This window comes from Rattus norvegicus, chromosome 12, assembly GCF_021556685.1.
Source record: "Rattus norvegicus strain SHRSP/BbbUtx chromosome 12, alternate assembly SHRSP_T2T, whole genome shotgun sequence".
NCBI lineage: Eukaryota > Metazoa > Chordata > Mammalia > Rodentia > Muridae > Rattus > Rattus norvegicus.
Window position 1 is genome coordinate 29,539,488 of NC_141545.1, and position 12,246 is coordinate 29,551,733.

Sequence of the window (12,246 nt, forward strand, 5' to 3'; positions counted from 1 at the left end):
ACACAAGCCTCCACTTTCCTTATAGACCTAAGCCCCTGGCCGCCACGAAAACCAGATGTTCCCCATAATCCTGAAGCCAACAAACAAGGAAAGACAGCGAAGATGGAGCCAGAGCACCGTTACTAGGCAACCGCGATGGCCCCGCCTCTTCCCCTAGCCAATCAAGTATTTCTATACACAGCGCAGGTACGTCAGGTGGCGTGTGACCTCAGCACGCAGGGGGAATAGTTCTTCCCGCCTCCTCACTCCCGTCACAACCAATCAAAAGAGAGCTTTTAGTGCGCGCCTTGCGTGCAAAGGTCGCCTAACGGCGCGTCTTCCCCACCCCACCCCCACTCTTCAGGGCCTGCTTTCGGTGCGCAAAATGGGGTTCGGAGCTGGCCATCGGGCGCCTGAAGGTTCCGCCACGCGCCCCGAGAGTTGTCTCTGCCCCGGGGGACTTCCGGAAGCGGAAGTTGTGAGGGAAGCGGCGGCGGAATACGCACCTGAAGGCCCTGCCGTGCGGGCCGCACCGGGGGTCTGAAGCCTGGGTTGCGCGTGCGCAGCGGCCCTTGGCAGGCGACCGGAGCACGGGGGTCGAGGGAGCGTGGGCAGAGGCGCCTCCTCTCCACCGGACTCTTTACGCTCCCTTTCCTTTTTTCGTCTTTATTAGTTTTTTTCTCTTTTAATTTTTTTTTTTTTGTCTTTGTTTGCTTCCTGGAAGGTCGGCTTCCCGCGCCTGTCCGAAGCACCCCCAATGGGGACGGCCACTTCCGGTGCGCTTCAGCACGGCTTCCGCGAGGCTGCCAGCTGGGGTGCGTGGCTTGCACGTGTCTTCACGCCTCCCCTGAATGTGCATGGCCTTTCTTGGTAGACATAGCTTTTAAAAACTTGGTTGTGCGTGGGTGTGTGCATGTGGTGGCAAGAGGACACCTCAAGTGTTACGTACGCAGGCAGTCAGTATCCATTTTTTGTTTTCGAGACAGTTTGTTTTGTAGCCTTGGCTACCCTGGGACTCGCACTGTAGACCAGGCTGGCTTCGAACTCAGATCCACTTGGCTCTGCCTCCCGAGTGTTGGGATTAAAGGCATGTGCCACCATACCCCCTTTGGAATCTGGGCGTTGCGTTTCCTTTAAAATTTTCTTAGGCCTGTGTCAGTTATATGTTCATGTGTTTGTGTGGATGCGTATCTCAGGAGCTATTCCCAAGGCACCGTCTGCTTTAAGTATTTTGTCAGCCAGTGCACATGCAGCGCAGAAAGGCCAGAAGAGGTCATGATATCTTCTGAACCCGGAGTTATAAATGGTATGGATGCCAGAAACTGATCTTGTGTCCCTTGCAAAAGCAGAAAGTGTTCTTAACCGCTGAGCCATCTCTCCAGTCCCACTTTATAAGAGTTTCAGTTTCTTGCTTTAAAATTTACTTGAAAGGGGGTTGGAGAAGTGGCCTCAGCTGGTCGTGTGCTTTCAGAAGACCAAAGTTGGATTCCCAGCGTCTGTGTCAAGCATGGCACCGTGCTTGGTGGCTAGATTGCTGCAACGTTTCCTACTTTCTGCCTCGAATCTCTTTGCTGCCTGCCCTCAGTCCTTCACTTATCTTACCTAGTCTCAGGGTTATTAAATATCATTTCTGTGTTGGGTGGTGGTATAGGCCTTTAATCCCAGCACTCTGGAGGCAAAGGCAGGCGGATCTCTGAGTTCAAGGCCAGCATGATCTACAGAGCAAGTTCTGTGACAGCCAGGGCTACACAGAAACCCTGTCTCAAAAAAACAATAACGGGGTTGGGGATTTGGCTTAGTGGTAGAGCGCTTGCCTAGGAAGCGCAAGGTCCTGGGTTCAATCCCCAGCCCCGGAAAAAAAAAAACAAACCAAAAACCAATAACAAACCAAACGAAGCACCCAAACTGGCGATGTACTCGTGTTTGGTCTAGACCATTCCTCTGAACGTGAGATCTGCGTTGCTCTTGACATCTCCACTTGGGAGATGAAGAACCTCAGGAGGACAACATGGCCCAACTGATCCCCATTTCCTCCTGTCCTCCCTATGTCAAGGTCACAGGAGACAGGGTCTATCCAACTGCCTCCTGAATGCTGGGGTTAAAGACTTAGGCTACTATATCTGAGTAAATATATCCTAATTTATTAAAAATAGTCAGGTGGTGGTAGTACACTTCTTTAATCCCAGTACCAGAAAGGCAGAGGCAGGTGGATCTCTTGAGTTGGAGCCAACCTGGTCTACACAGCAAGTCCCAGGACAGCCAGGGCTACACAGAGAAACCCCATCTTGAAAATTAAAAAAAAAAAAAAAGTGGGGGCAGGGGAGGAAGCTGACACACACAAGTGGGTGGTGCCATCTGGACTCCATTTGAACATACGAGCACGCACCTCCTAAAATTAAATAAACACTACTCGGAGGCAGAGGCAGGAGATCTCTGTGAGTTCAAGGCCAGCCTGGTTTACATAGCAAGTTTCAGGTCAGCCAGAGCTGCAAATGAGACCCTGTCTCAAAAGTAATAAATAAGATACCAATTGCTCATAAAAAATAACTATCAGCAAGAAAGGCTAAAGTAAGAAACATGGACAGTGTTTAGCAACAAGCAGAGTGCAGGGTCCATTCAGACCTGCGCCCTTATTGACACTCGTGAATGCTGCCCTTCGTGAGTAGGAGCACTCAAGGTTGAAATGCCGTAGTTAGCGTCTCTCAATTAACTCAGGCGCTTAATGCAATCTCAAATAATAAAACCCAGTGGGATTTTTATTAATGCTGCTTGACAAGTTGACTTTTAAATTTTCATGGAAGTAAATGTTATGAGTAGCAAAGACAGTTTTGTGAGAAAGGAACAGAGAACAAAGCAGGGAACCTTGAATAAAAATTAGAACATACGACGCAGCAGCCGGGACCTTGTCATAGGCTCTACTGATTTTCTCTTTTCCTTCCCCTGCTTGATTTTGAGACAAGGTCTCCTGTATCCCAGGCTGGCCTCAAACTCACTATGTAGCCAAGGATGGCCATGAACTGATCCTTCTGCCTCTGCCTCCCAAGGGCTGAGAAGACAAGCTTGTGCCACCATCTCAGCTTTGTCATAGTAGTATTTCGAACACCGAGGTTGCGTTTGGGATAGACAATATGAGACATCCATTTGGCCTCAGTCCCAGCACTTCAGGGGCAAAGACAGGTGAACACTGAGTTCCACATCAATCTGCTTTACATAACGGGTTCCAGGCGAGCCAAGGCCATACAGTCAGGTCTTGTTTCAAAAAGAAAAGAAGTCTATGAACAGCTTTTAATTGTGGCGTGGGGAGATGGCCCAGAGGATAAATACAGATGTCTTTTCAATCTGAACTTCTCGAACCCATTCTTGGAACCTATACAGTGGAGGGAGAGACGTGACTCCCTAAAGATGTTTCCTAACTTCTGCACGTATACTGTGGTGTACATTCACCCCATCTCCAAATACATAAATGAAACATATGTTTTAGAATTGACACTGGATTTGGTAGTGCTTGCCTGTGATCCTGGCATCCAGGAGGTGGAGGCAGGGGAATCAGGAGTTCAAGCAACATAGCAAGTTCCATACCGGCCAGAGCTACATTAGACTCTGTTTCAAAGACCACAGACGTTTACCTTGGTGGGGCTATGGTTAGAATTCAAGAACTTGCATATGCTTGGTGAGCACGTTACCACTGCGCCACACTCCCTGCTTCTGACTGCAATTTTAAATCTCATTCAGAACCCTGCCTGTTCCCCTTGTCGCAAACGGGAACCAAATTGATGGGCAAGCACCGCCACCTAGTGGTCATGATCCATACTGTAGCCGTCCTCTTGGCTGCGATTTTTGAAGATTTTTTTTTTTAACTTTTATTTATTTGTATGTGTGCACGTGTGTATGAGCTAATGCCACATATGTTCAGGGGCCCTTGGAGACGAGATGTCTATGTCAGATTTTCTGAAGCTGGAGTTCTTAGGTGGTTGTGAGCACCTGATGTGGGGGGACCTGGGAATCGAATTTGAGTCCTTTGCAAGAGCAGCAAGCACTCTTAATGAGTGAGACATCGCCCCGGCACACTTTTTCTTTTTCCTTTTTTCCCTTTGGGATAAGGTCTCACCGTGTACACGTAGCTCTGGCAGGTCTGGAACCCACTGTGTACACCAGGTAAACTGTATTCACCTGCGCATGCCTACTGCGTGCTGAGATCAAAGGTATGCGCCACCATGCCCAACTCCTTGTTCCCAATCTTATACCAAAGAAGACTTATTTCTTTGGGCTACTCTTTTCTTTCGAACTAGGGTTTCACTATGTCAACCTGGAACTAGCTGTGTAGACCAGGCTGGCCTCAAACTCACAGAGATCTCCCTTCGTCTGCCTTTGGTGTGGTAGGATTAAAAGTGTGCACGGCCATGCCCTTCTGGCTTTTTGGCTGCCTCCTAAATGTAGTCTTAGAAAGTTGAGGGATCCATCCAGGCCTCTTTTGTGAGGTAGAGTGTCAAACTGCAACCCTGGCTACTCTTGAAATCCTGCTCCTCCTGAGTGCTGGCATGGCAGACGAGCGCCCCCGCACGGCTAAAGGAGGTTGATTTTTAAGTTTTCCTTGCAGTACTTGGGCTTGTGGCTAGTGGGCAGGTGCTCTACACCGAGCCACGCCCCCAGCCCCTCACTGGGGGATTCTAGGCAGGGGCTCTACCACTGAGCCACGCCCCAGCCCCTCACTGGGGGATTCTAGGCAGGGGCTCTACCACTGAGCCACACCCCAGCCCCTCCCTGGAGGATTCTAGGCAGGGGCTCTACCACTGAGCCACGCCCCCAGGCCCTCACTGGGGGAAAGGTCTCCACCCTTGAGTAATAACATAAAATTATTATTATTTTTTTTTGGTTCTTTTTTTCCGGAGCTGGGACCGAACCCAGGGCCTTGCGCTTCCTAGGTAAGCGCTCTACCACTGAGCTAAATCCCCAGCCCCCATAAAATTATTTTGAATTGTTATTTTGATACTGTTTCAGGCTGTTGCCCAGGCTGGCCTGGGACTTTTGATACTCCAGCCTCAGCACTCATGATGCTGTACTGACGACAGTACGCAGTCACATCTGCTCTCTATTCATTTGTTGGGCCTATTTTCCCTTCACACCTAATGACATCATCCCACTCAGGTAGGAGCTCCTTGCCAGAATATTTAGTCTGGAAAAATACTTTAGCATCTGTGAACTGTCTTCACCCTTTTTCATTTTGTCTTCCACAGTCCACATTTTTTTCTTAACTTGCTTTTTTGAGATAGAGTCTCTCTGTGTAGCCTTGGCTGTGTAGTCCTGGAGCTCACTCTGTACCACAGGCAAACCTCGAACTCACAGAGATCCACCTGCCTCTGCTTCTTCAGTGCTGGGGTTAAAGACCTTTGCCACCACTACCTGGCTGTGGTTTGTATGTTAAGACACACACGTCCTCACATCTTGTCTCAGCTCCCTAGGGTTGGACTGACTTTGCTTCGTTTATACCAGGAAGTCAGGCCCCTCCTTGTGAGTAACCAGTGTCTCTCTGCCCAGGCTCTGCTTTAGTGAGACTGGACCTGAGAGACTGACCTGGCGACTGCAAGCTGAGGTTTATGGATCTTGCAGATGTATCCCGTTATGAAGCATCCACTTTTGGGTTTGCTTGGGTTCTAAACAACAGGAGGCATGTCCCTGAGCACATGGGCTGCATGTTCACCAAAAGCAAGAGGCCAGCTGACTACTGGCCTTCTTGGTGACTGTAGTGGAGACCTCTGCAAGGCTCTTTTCTGGATGCCCCATTTTATTTACTTACATTTATTTTGTGTGAATGTGTGGGGACATGCCCATGATACAGAATCGGTTTGGAGGTCAGAGGACAACTTGCAGGTATCTGTTCTCTCCTGCCCCCACCCCATGTGGGGATCCTGGGACTTGGGATTGGTGGCAAACACCTATCCCCTATAGCCATCTTGTTTGTCCCCTGTTTATCCTTTTATCCTATCGGTGGATTTTCCTTTATGAAACAGTCCTACATCTTGGCAAAGCAGTAAGCACACAGTGATAAACACTTCACGGACTACGTATATAACATTCTACACACTGTGAGCTTGTCTTGGGATTAAACAATGGATGAATTGTGGGGCTTCAGACGGACCTCAGTTGACAGTGTGTTTCTAGCAAGCAGGATGCTCTGGGTTCCATCCCAGGATTGCATGAACTCAGCATGGTGGTGCACACTGGTAATCCTTGTGCTGGAGATAGGCAAAAAGATCAAGAGTTCAAGGCCAGGGCTGGAGAGAACAACTTGAAATCACTGTGCTCAGAGGTTAAGAGCACTGACTGCTCTTGCAGAGGTCCTGAGTTCAATTCCCAGCAATCACATGGTGGCTCACAACCATCTATAATGGGATCTGATGATGCCTTCTTCTGCTTTGTCTGAAGAGAGTGAGAGTGTACTCATACATTAAAAAAAAAGATTTTAAGGATATTCTTGGTATATAGTGAATTCAAGTCAGACTGGGCTACATGACACCCACCTGAAGGAAAGCAAATCCTGTTTATCAAAGCAATGCACACCAAGGATGAGCAAAGGGAGTTCGGAGGGAAAGGATCCACTTTTCGCATTAGGGATAACCTTTGGGAAGCTCTGTCATGGACTGTAGCCTTTGTTTTATGAAAATCTTATTTCAGGGACTGAATTTCTCTATGTAGCCTTTCATTCTGGAGCTGAGATCCAAAGGCCCACGAAAGCTAGGTGCTATATGCAGGGTTGAACCTAGCATATTGGCCTGGGTCTGTAATCCCATCACTTAGGAGTCTGAGGTAGGAGAATTGTAGTGGGAGTTAGAGGCTAGCCTGGGTTACAGAGTAAGACCCTGTTTAAAAATATTCAACTAGGGGTTGGGGATTTAGCTCAGTGGTAGAGCGCTTGCCTAGCAAGCACAAGGCCCTGGGTTCGGTCCTCAGCTCCGGAAAAAAAAAAAAATTCAACTAGAGGGCTGGAGAGAGGGCTCACCAGTTAAGAACGCTGTGGAAAAAAAAAACAATGAACAAACAAATCAAAACACTGTTTACTCTTCCAGAGGACCAGAGTTCTATCTCTAGCATCCGCACAGGGGTGGGGGAACTATCAACTCTTAACTCCAGTTCTAGAGGATCCAACATCCTCTTCTGGGGCCTCCATGGATACTTTACACACAGGGTGCACAGGTAAACATGCAGGCAAAGTAATCATATGCATGAAATAAAGCCACCTAAAATAAATTAAACCAACCAACCAGTGCTGGGGATGGTGGCACGCATCACTCAGGCAGCAGGGGCAGGTGGATCTGGTCTACAGGAACAGAGCAAGCTCCAGGCCAGCTAGGGCTAAATAATGAGACTCTGTCTCAAACAAACAAACAAACAAACAAACAAACAAACATTAATAGGTTTTCTTTCTCCCAGGGTGGTTTCCAATTTGTAGCAACATTCCTGCCTCAGCCTAAATTTGGGGATACAGGTAAGAGCCACTATGGTCAGCTACCCTCCCCAGTTTTGCTCCCATGAGATAAGATTTACCTCCTTTCAGAATTTATGTAAAACACTTATTGGGGTAGGGAAGAGTAGTCTGTGTTAGCCTATAACCGAAGTATATGTGAGGACCTGGGTTCAAGTCCCAGCCCCACCTAAATAACTCCACACCAAAACAAAAACACACACGCGCGCGCACACACACACACACACACACACACAGAATTTGAAAAAAGCCAATAAGAAGCATAGGACACTTCACAGGCATCCTCAAATAATAGTTTGAGACAGTAGAGTTCCTAGGCCTTTACTTTTTTTTTTTTTTTTTTTTTTGAAGCTGGGGACCGAACCCAGGGCCTTCCGCTTGCTAGGCAAGCGCTCTACCACTGAGCTAAATCCCCAACCCCAAGCCTTTACTTTCATGTAGTAGCAATCATCTGCCAATAGTAAACATGGCTGCATTTCCCTTAGCGCTTCGCCTTCTGTCAGTAGTAAGCATGGCCGTATCTACTTCCGCTAGGCCAGGGGTCAAAGGTGAGGCAAGATGGCGGCGCCCATAAACGGTTGAGGCGTGAAGCGAAGGATGCTGGCGGTGGCCCGGGCTCTGCTGGAGCGGCGGCTGAGCTGGCCGGTACCGGCTCGCGAGCACTGGAGACCGGCCGGCCGTTCACGGAGCCGGCGAGAAGCAGCTGAGGCCGAGGCGGACGCTCCGGTGTTCCAGTACGTGGGCGAGCGCGCGGCTCGCGCCGATCGCGTGTTCGTATGGGGCTTCAGCTTCTCCGGGGCTCTCGGAGTGCCCAGCTTCGTGGTGCCGTCCTCGGGGCCCGGACCGCGCGCCGGCCTGAGGCCCCGACGTAGGATCCAGCCGGTACCCTACCGTCTGGAGCTGGACCATAAGGTGAGGGCACTGGCATTCTCGCCGCCTCCCTTGGGGGACTTTCTTCCTCGCGTGGCCGGATTTCCGGGAGCATGACCTAGATGCCGGGATTTGCTGAGGAAGGCATTAGGGGTGGCTGCCAAGAAGACTGTTTATCTCAGTTCTTGCGGAGCTTGATTATGACGTCTGTAGACTTTTGTGTCTTTCTCAGCGTTCTCTGTGTGCAGATTGCTTGTGGCTAGACAAAGTTTTGTGTCTTCACTTTTCTGCTCGATTGCATAGTTTGACAATCATACCAGGCGTTCTGCCCTTCTTAGATCATTTACCCCAGTACCCCAAAAGGCTGTAGCTGTCTCCTCCCACTTACAGGGGATCAGAGGGAGTTCCAGAGAGGTCAAGTAAGGTCCAGGGCCCCACAGCTGGTAGGGTGTTATTGATGGTATTTGTACTCAGACTAGACAGGTTCCGTGAGGGAAGGAAAAGGCCAAAGGTCGGAGATGTGTTGGCTAGAGTAAGTGATGGCCAGCTGGGAAAAGAGATGTTAATCTGAGCAGCTGGAGAGAAAATGGGGGGTTCCACACAGTGCCTGTAAAGAGGCTCACGTGTAAAAAGGGCTCAGTTGGCCCTGTAGTCCCAGGACTTGGACTGGATGGTTGAGACAAGAGGATTGCCACAAGTTATACACAGACTTGGGTTATACAGGTTAGGTGAAACCTTGTCTCTGTTGTGCTAGCATCTTAAGTTGGAAACAAACAAACGAACCACCCTTTCTTTTGGAAGCAATAAAGTGTTTGTTTATACTTTATGGAAGTATGGTTTTGTTGTTTGTGGTGATGGGAATCAAACCCAGGATTGGGTCTCATTCTAGGCAAGTATCCTACCACTGAGCTATATACCTCCAACCCCTAAGTTTGTTTGTTTGTTTGTTTGTTTATTTATTTATTTATTTATTTTTTATGTACATTGGTGTTTTGTCAGGTCCCGTGTATGTGAAGTGACAGACAGTTGTGAGCTGCCAGTTGTCTGGAACAGCAGTTAGTGCTCTTAACTTCGAAGCCATTTTTCCAGTCCCCCCAATTTTTTTTTTTTTTTTTACATTTATTTATAAGTACACTGTAACTGTTTTCAGACACACCAGAAGAGGGCATCAGATCTCATTACAGATGGTTGTGAGCCACCATGTGGTTGCTGGGAATTGAACTCAGGACCTCTGGAAGAGCAGTCAGTGCTCTTAACCGCTGAGCCATCTCTCCAGCCCGCCCTACAGTTTTTTATTTTATTGTGTGTGTGTGTGTGTGTGTGTGTGTGTGTGTGTGTGTGTGTGTGTGTGTGCATCACTTGCATGCCTGGTGCCAACAGAGGCCAGAAGAAGGCATCGGATCCCATGGAACTGGAGCTAAGGACAGTTGTAAGCAGCCACACGGGTGCAGGAAATTGAACCCAATCTTTCCTGCTCCCTCTCGTGCAGCCCAGGTAGCTTCAGCCTCCCTCGTAGATCATCTCTGTGGATCTCGAGCCAGGCCAGAAGGGTGGTGGCTCTAGGAGGCTAGAACAGTGCAGTGCTGCAAGGTGTGGTGGCTCGAGCCTTTACTCCCAGCAGAAGCAGGCAGGCAGATTCTGTGAGTTCAAGGCCAGCCTGGTCTACAGAGCAAGTTCTAGTCCAACTAGGACTATACAGAGAAACCCTATCTTGAGAAAAACTAAATAAAAAAGAAAGAAAGTTGAAGTGTTTTGAGCAGAAGGATGATGGTATACATACCTTGTATTAATCTTAGAAGGGAAACTGTCACAAGGTAAAAAGAGGGGCATGTCACTTTTGAATGACATAAGTAAATAAAACACAACAAATTGTAATAACATTTAGCTCAGAAAAGCTGGGGAGATGGTTTAGCAGTTAACAGCTGGAGTTTCTGTCTCCGCGCCCCAGTGGGGTGGCTAATAGTCAACTATAATTCCAGCACCTTCTCCTGGCTCCCGGATACCCGCATGCATGTGTGCATATGCACACATAGACACAGACACATAAATAAAAATCACAACTGAAAAGAATTATTTAGCTAGAATGAAAAAAAAAAGTTAAATGTTCCTGGTCAGTTGTGGAACAGGTCTGTAATGGCAGCCGTTAGGAGACGGAGGCAGGAGGATTATGAGGAGTGGTACTCTGGCATTTTGGTTGAGGATTCAGTGAGATTCAAAGTCGGTGGGACTCTGACAAACTGTCAACAGCTGTTAGTGGGCTACCCTTAGGCTGAGGAGTTTATACTGTGTGATGGAGCGGACATGGGGGCATTAATGTAAAGCTGAGGTGACCCCTGCCAGAGGCGTGTGAGTACCCTGGGTAGCGTGGAGAGGTTTGACTGTTTAGAAGGAACACAGGTTTGGGTTACCTCAGGCTACCTGACAGGGTTACCCGACTAGAATTAGCACTCCCACCAGAAGTAAAGTCCAGTCACTGGAAGTGAGGATTGGTGGTTTAAAGTTCATGATAACCATGGCAACACCTCTGCCAAGTTCCAGGCTGAGGAGTGTAGCATGGGTAGTCCTCCTGAAGGAGACACCCTGCACTCCGACAAGTGGCTTAAGCCCTGGGACCTTGATTTTTCTGCTGACAGGGTAAGCTGCATGAGTCAGGTGCTGTTCACCACAAAGGCTGTGGATGTATGAACTCACTTCTTGGCAAAAACCAATGAGGGATGTGCTTTTCTCCTCTCATGCTGTGTGCGTGTGTCCATAGATTCCTGCGCCCATGCTTGCACGTGCAGAGGCCAGACTGTCTCCTCTTTAGCTCTCTGCAGTGTTCTCTTGAGACAGGATCTCTCACCGTTCCTGAAACCCCTGTACTTACTGGGCTGATGGGTAAGCGAACTGGCATTCTCCTGTTTCTGCCCCATCACTGAGCATACAGAAACCTCACGTCATGCCAGTCGGGTCTGAGCTCAGGCCCTTCTGCTAGCAGAACAAGGGCTCTTATACTGAGGCATCTCTCCAGCCCCTCATTCCTTTAAAAATGTTTGAACATTTAGTCATTATTCAAGACGTGTATGAATACATGTGTGTGCACATGCTTATGTGTCGTAGCATGCGTGTAGAGGAGTCAGGTCTCGCCTTCCACCATATAATCCTGGGGATTGAACCGAAGTCTTCAAGTATAAGTGGCAGGTACCTTTACCTCCTGAGTCATCTGACTGGAAGACTTGTTTTCCTTGTATGCAGAGAACTATCTGAAGACACATAGCTGGTAAGGGGCGAGGCCAAGATTCACGCTAAGGCCTTCTATCAGCTGCCGTGCTGGACTGTGCTGTGGGGGTGAGATGGAAATGTCCAGTGTGTGGTGTGTGCATACAGAGAAAACTGATGATGACCTACCATAGCAGATCCCAGGTGAATCTCAGTCGCTGTGGAAAGAACACACATGCATGTGCGTAAATAGCTTGTCACATCTTGCTGGAAGCACAGACACCACAAATCAGTCCGTGGTGCATTGTGGGAACTCTTTTTCAGATTTCCTCTGCTGCCTGTGGCTATGGATTCACATTGCTGTCCTCGAAAACCAAGGATGTTACGAAAGTCTGGGGCATGGGACTCAACAAAGATTCCCAGCTTGGATTTCACAGGAGCCGGAAGGATAAAAGTAAGCAGGTATCCTTGCCATAAACTAACCCCAGCAAGGGAGGGGCTGAGGGAGCAGGAGCTTGAGCTATCCTGGGCTACATAGTGATACCCTTCTTAAAAACTCAAGGGCTGAATGCTGAGTGCTAGTGGCTCAGGCCTTTAATCCCAGCACTTTTGAGGCTGAGGCAGAGGCAGAGGCAGAAGCAGAGGCAGAAGCAGAGGCAGGCAGATCTCTGAGTGTGAAGCCAGCCTGATCTACAAAGAGAGTTCTAGGACTGCCAAGG

General features: G+C 48.7%; 2 protein-coding genes across 5 annotated transcripts in view; one reads left to right on the plus strand and one right to left on the minus strand.

The window, feature by feature from the left end:
- Gtf2ird2 (GTF2I repeat domain containing 2) overlaps nt 1-754 on the minus strand; it is a 36,586-nt gene extending 35,832 nt beyond the window's left edge. The window contains exon 1 of one of the 2 annotated variants that reach the window (XM_087577999.1): nt 486-754. The gene's annotated coding sequence lies outside the window, so the exon portion shown is untranslated. 2 annotated transcript variants of the gene reach the window in all.
- A 7,242-nt stretch (nt 755-7,996) lies between these two features.
- Nucleotides 7,997-12,246, plus strand: part of Rcc1l (RCC1 like) — a 30,289-nt gene continuing 26,039 nt past the window's right edge. Inside the window, exons 1-2 of one of the 3 annotated variants that reach the window (XM_087578876.1) lie at nt 7,997-8,371; nt 11,852-11,989. Coding sequence is in view for 2 of the 3 variants with exons in the window: in XM_087578875.1 (XP_087435001.1) it covers nt 8,057-8,371; nt 11,852-11,981 (445 nt within the window). In the remaining variant the exon portion in view is untranslated. 3 annotated transcript variants of the gene reach the window in all.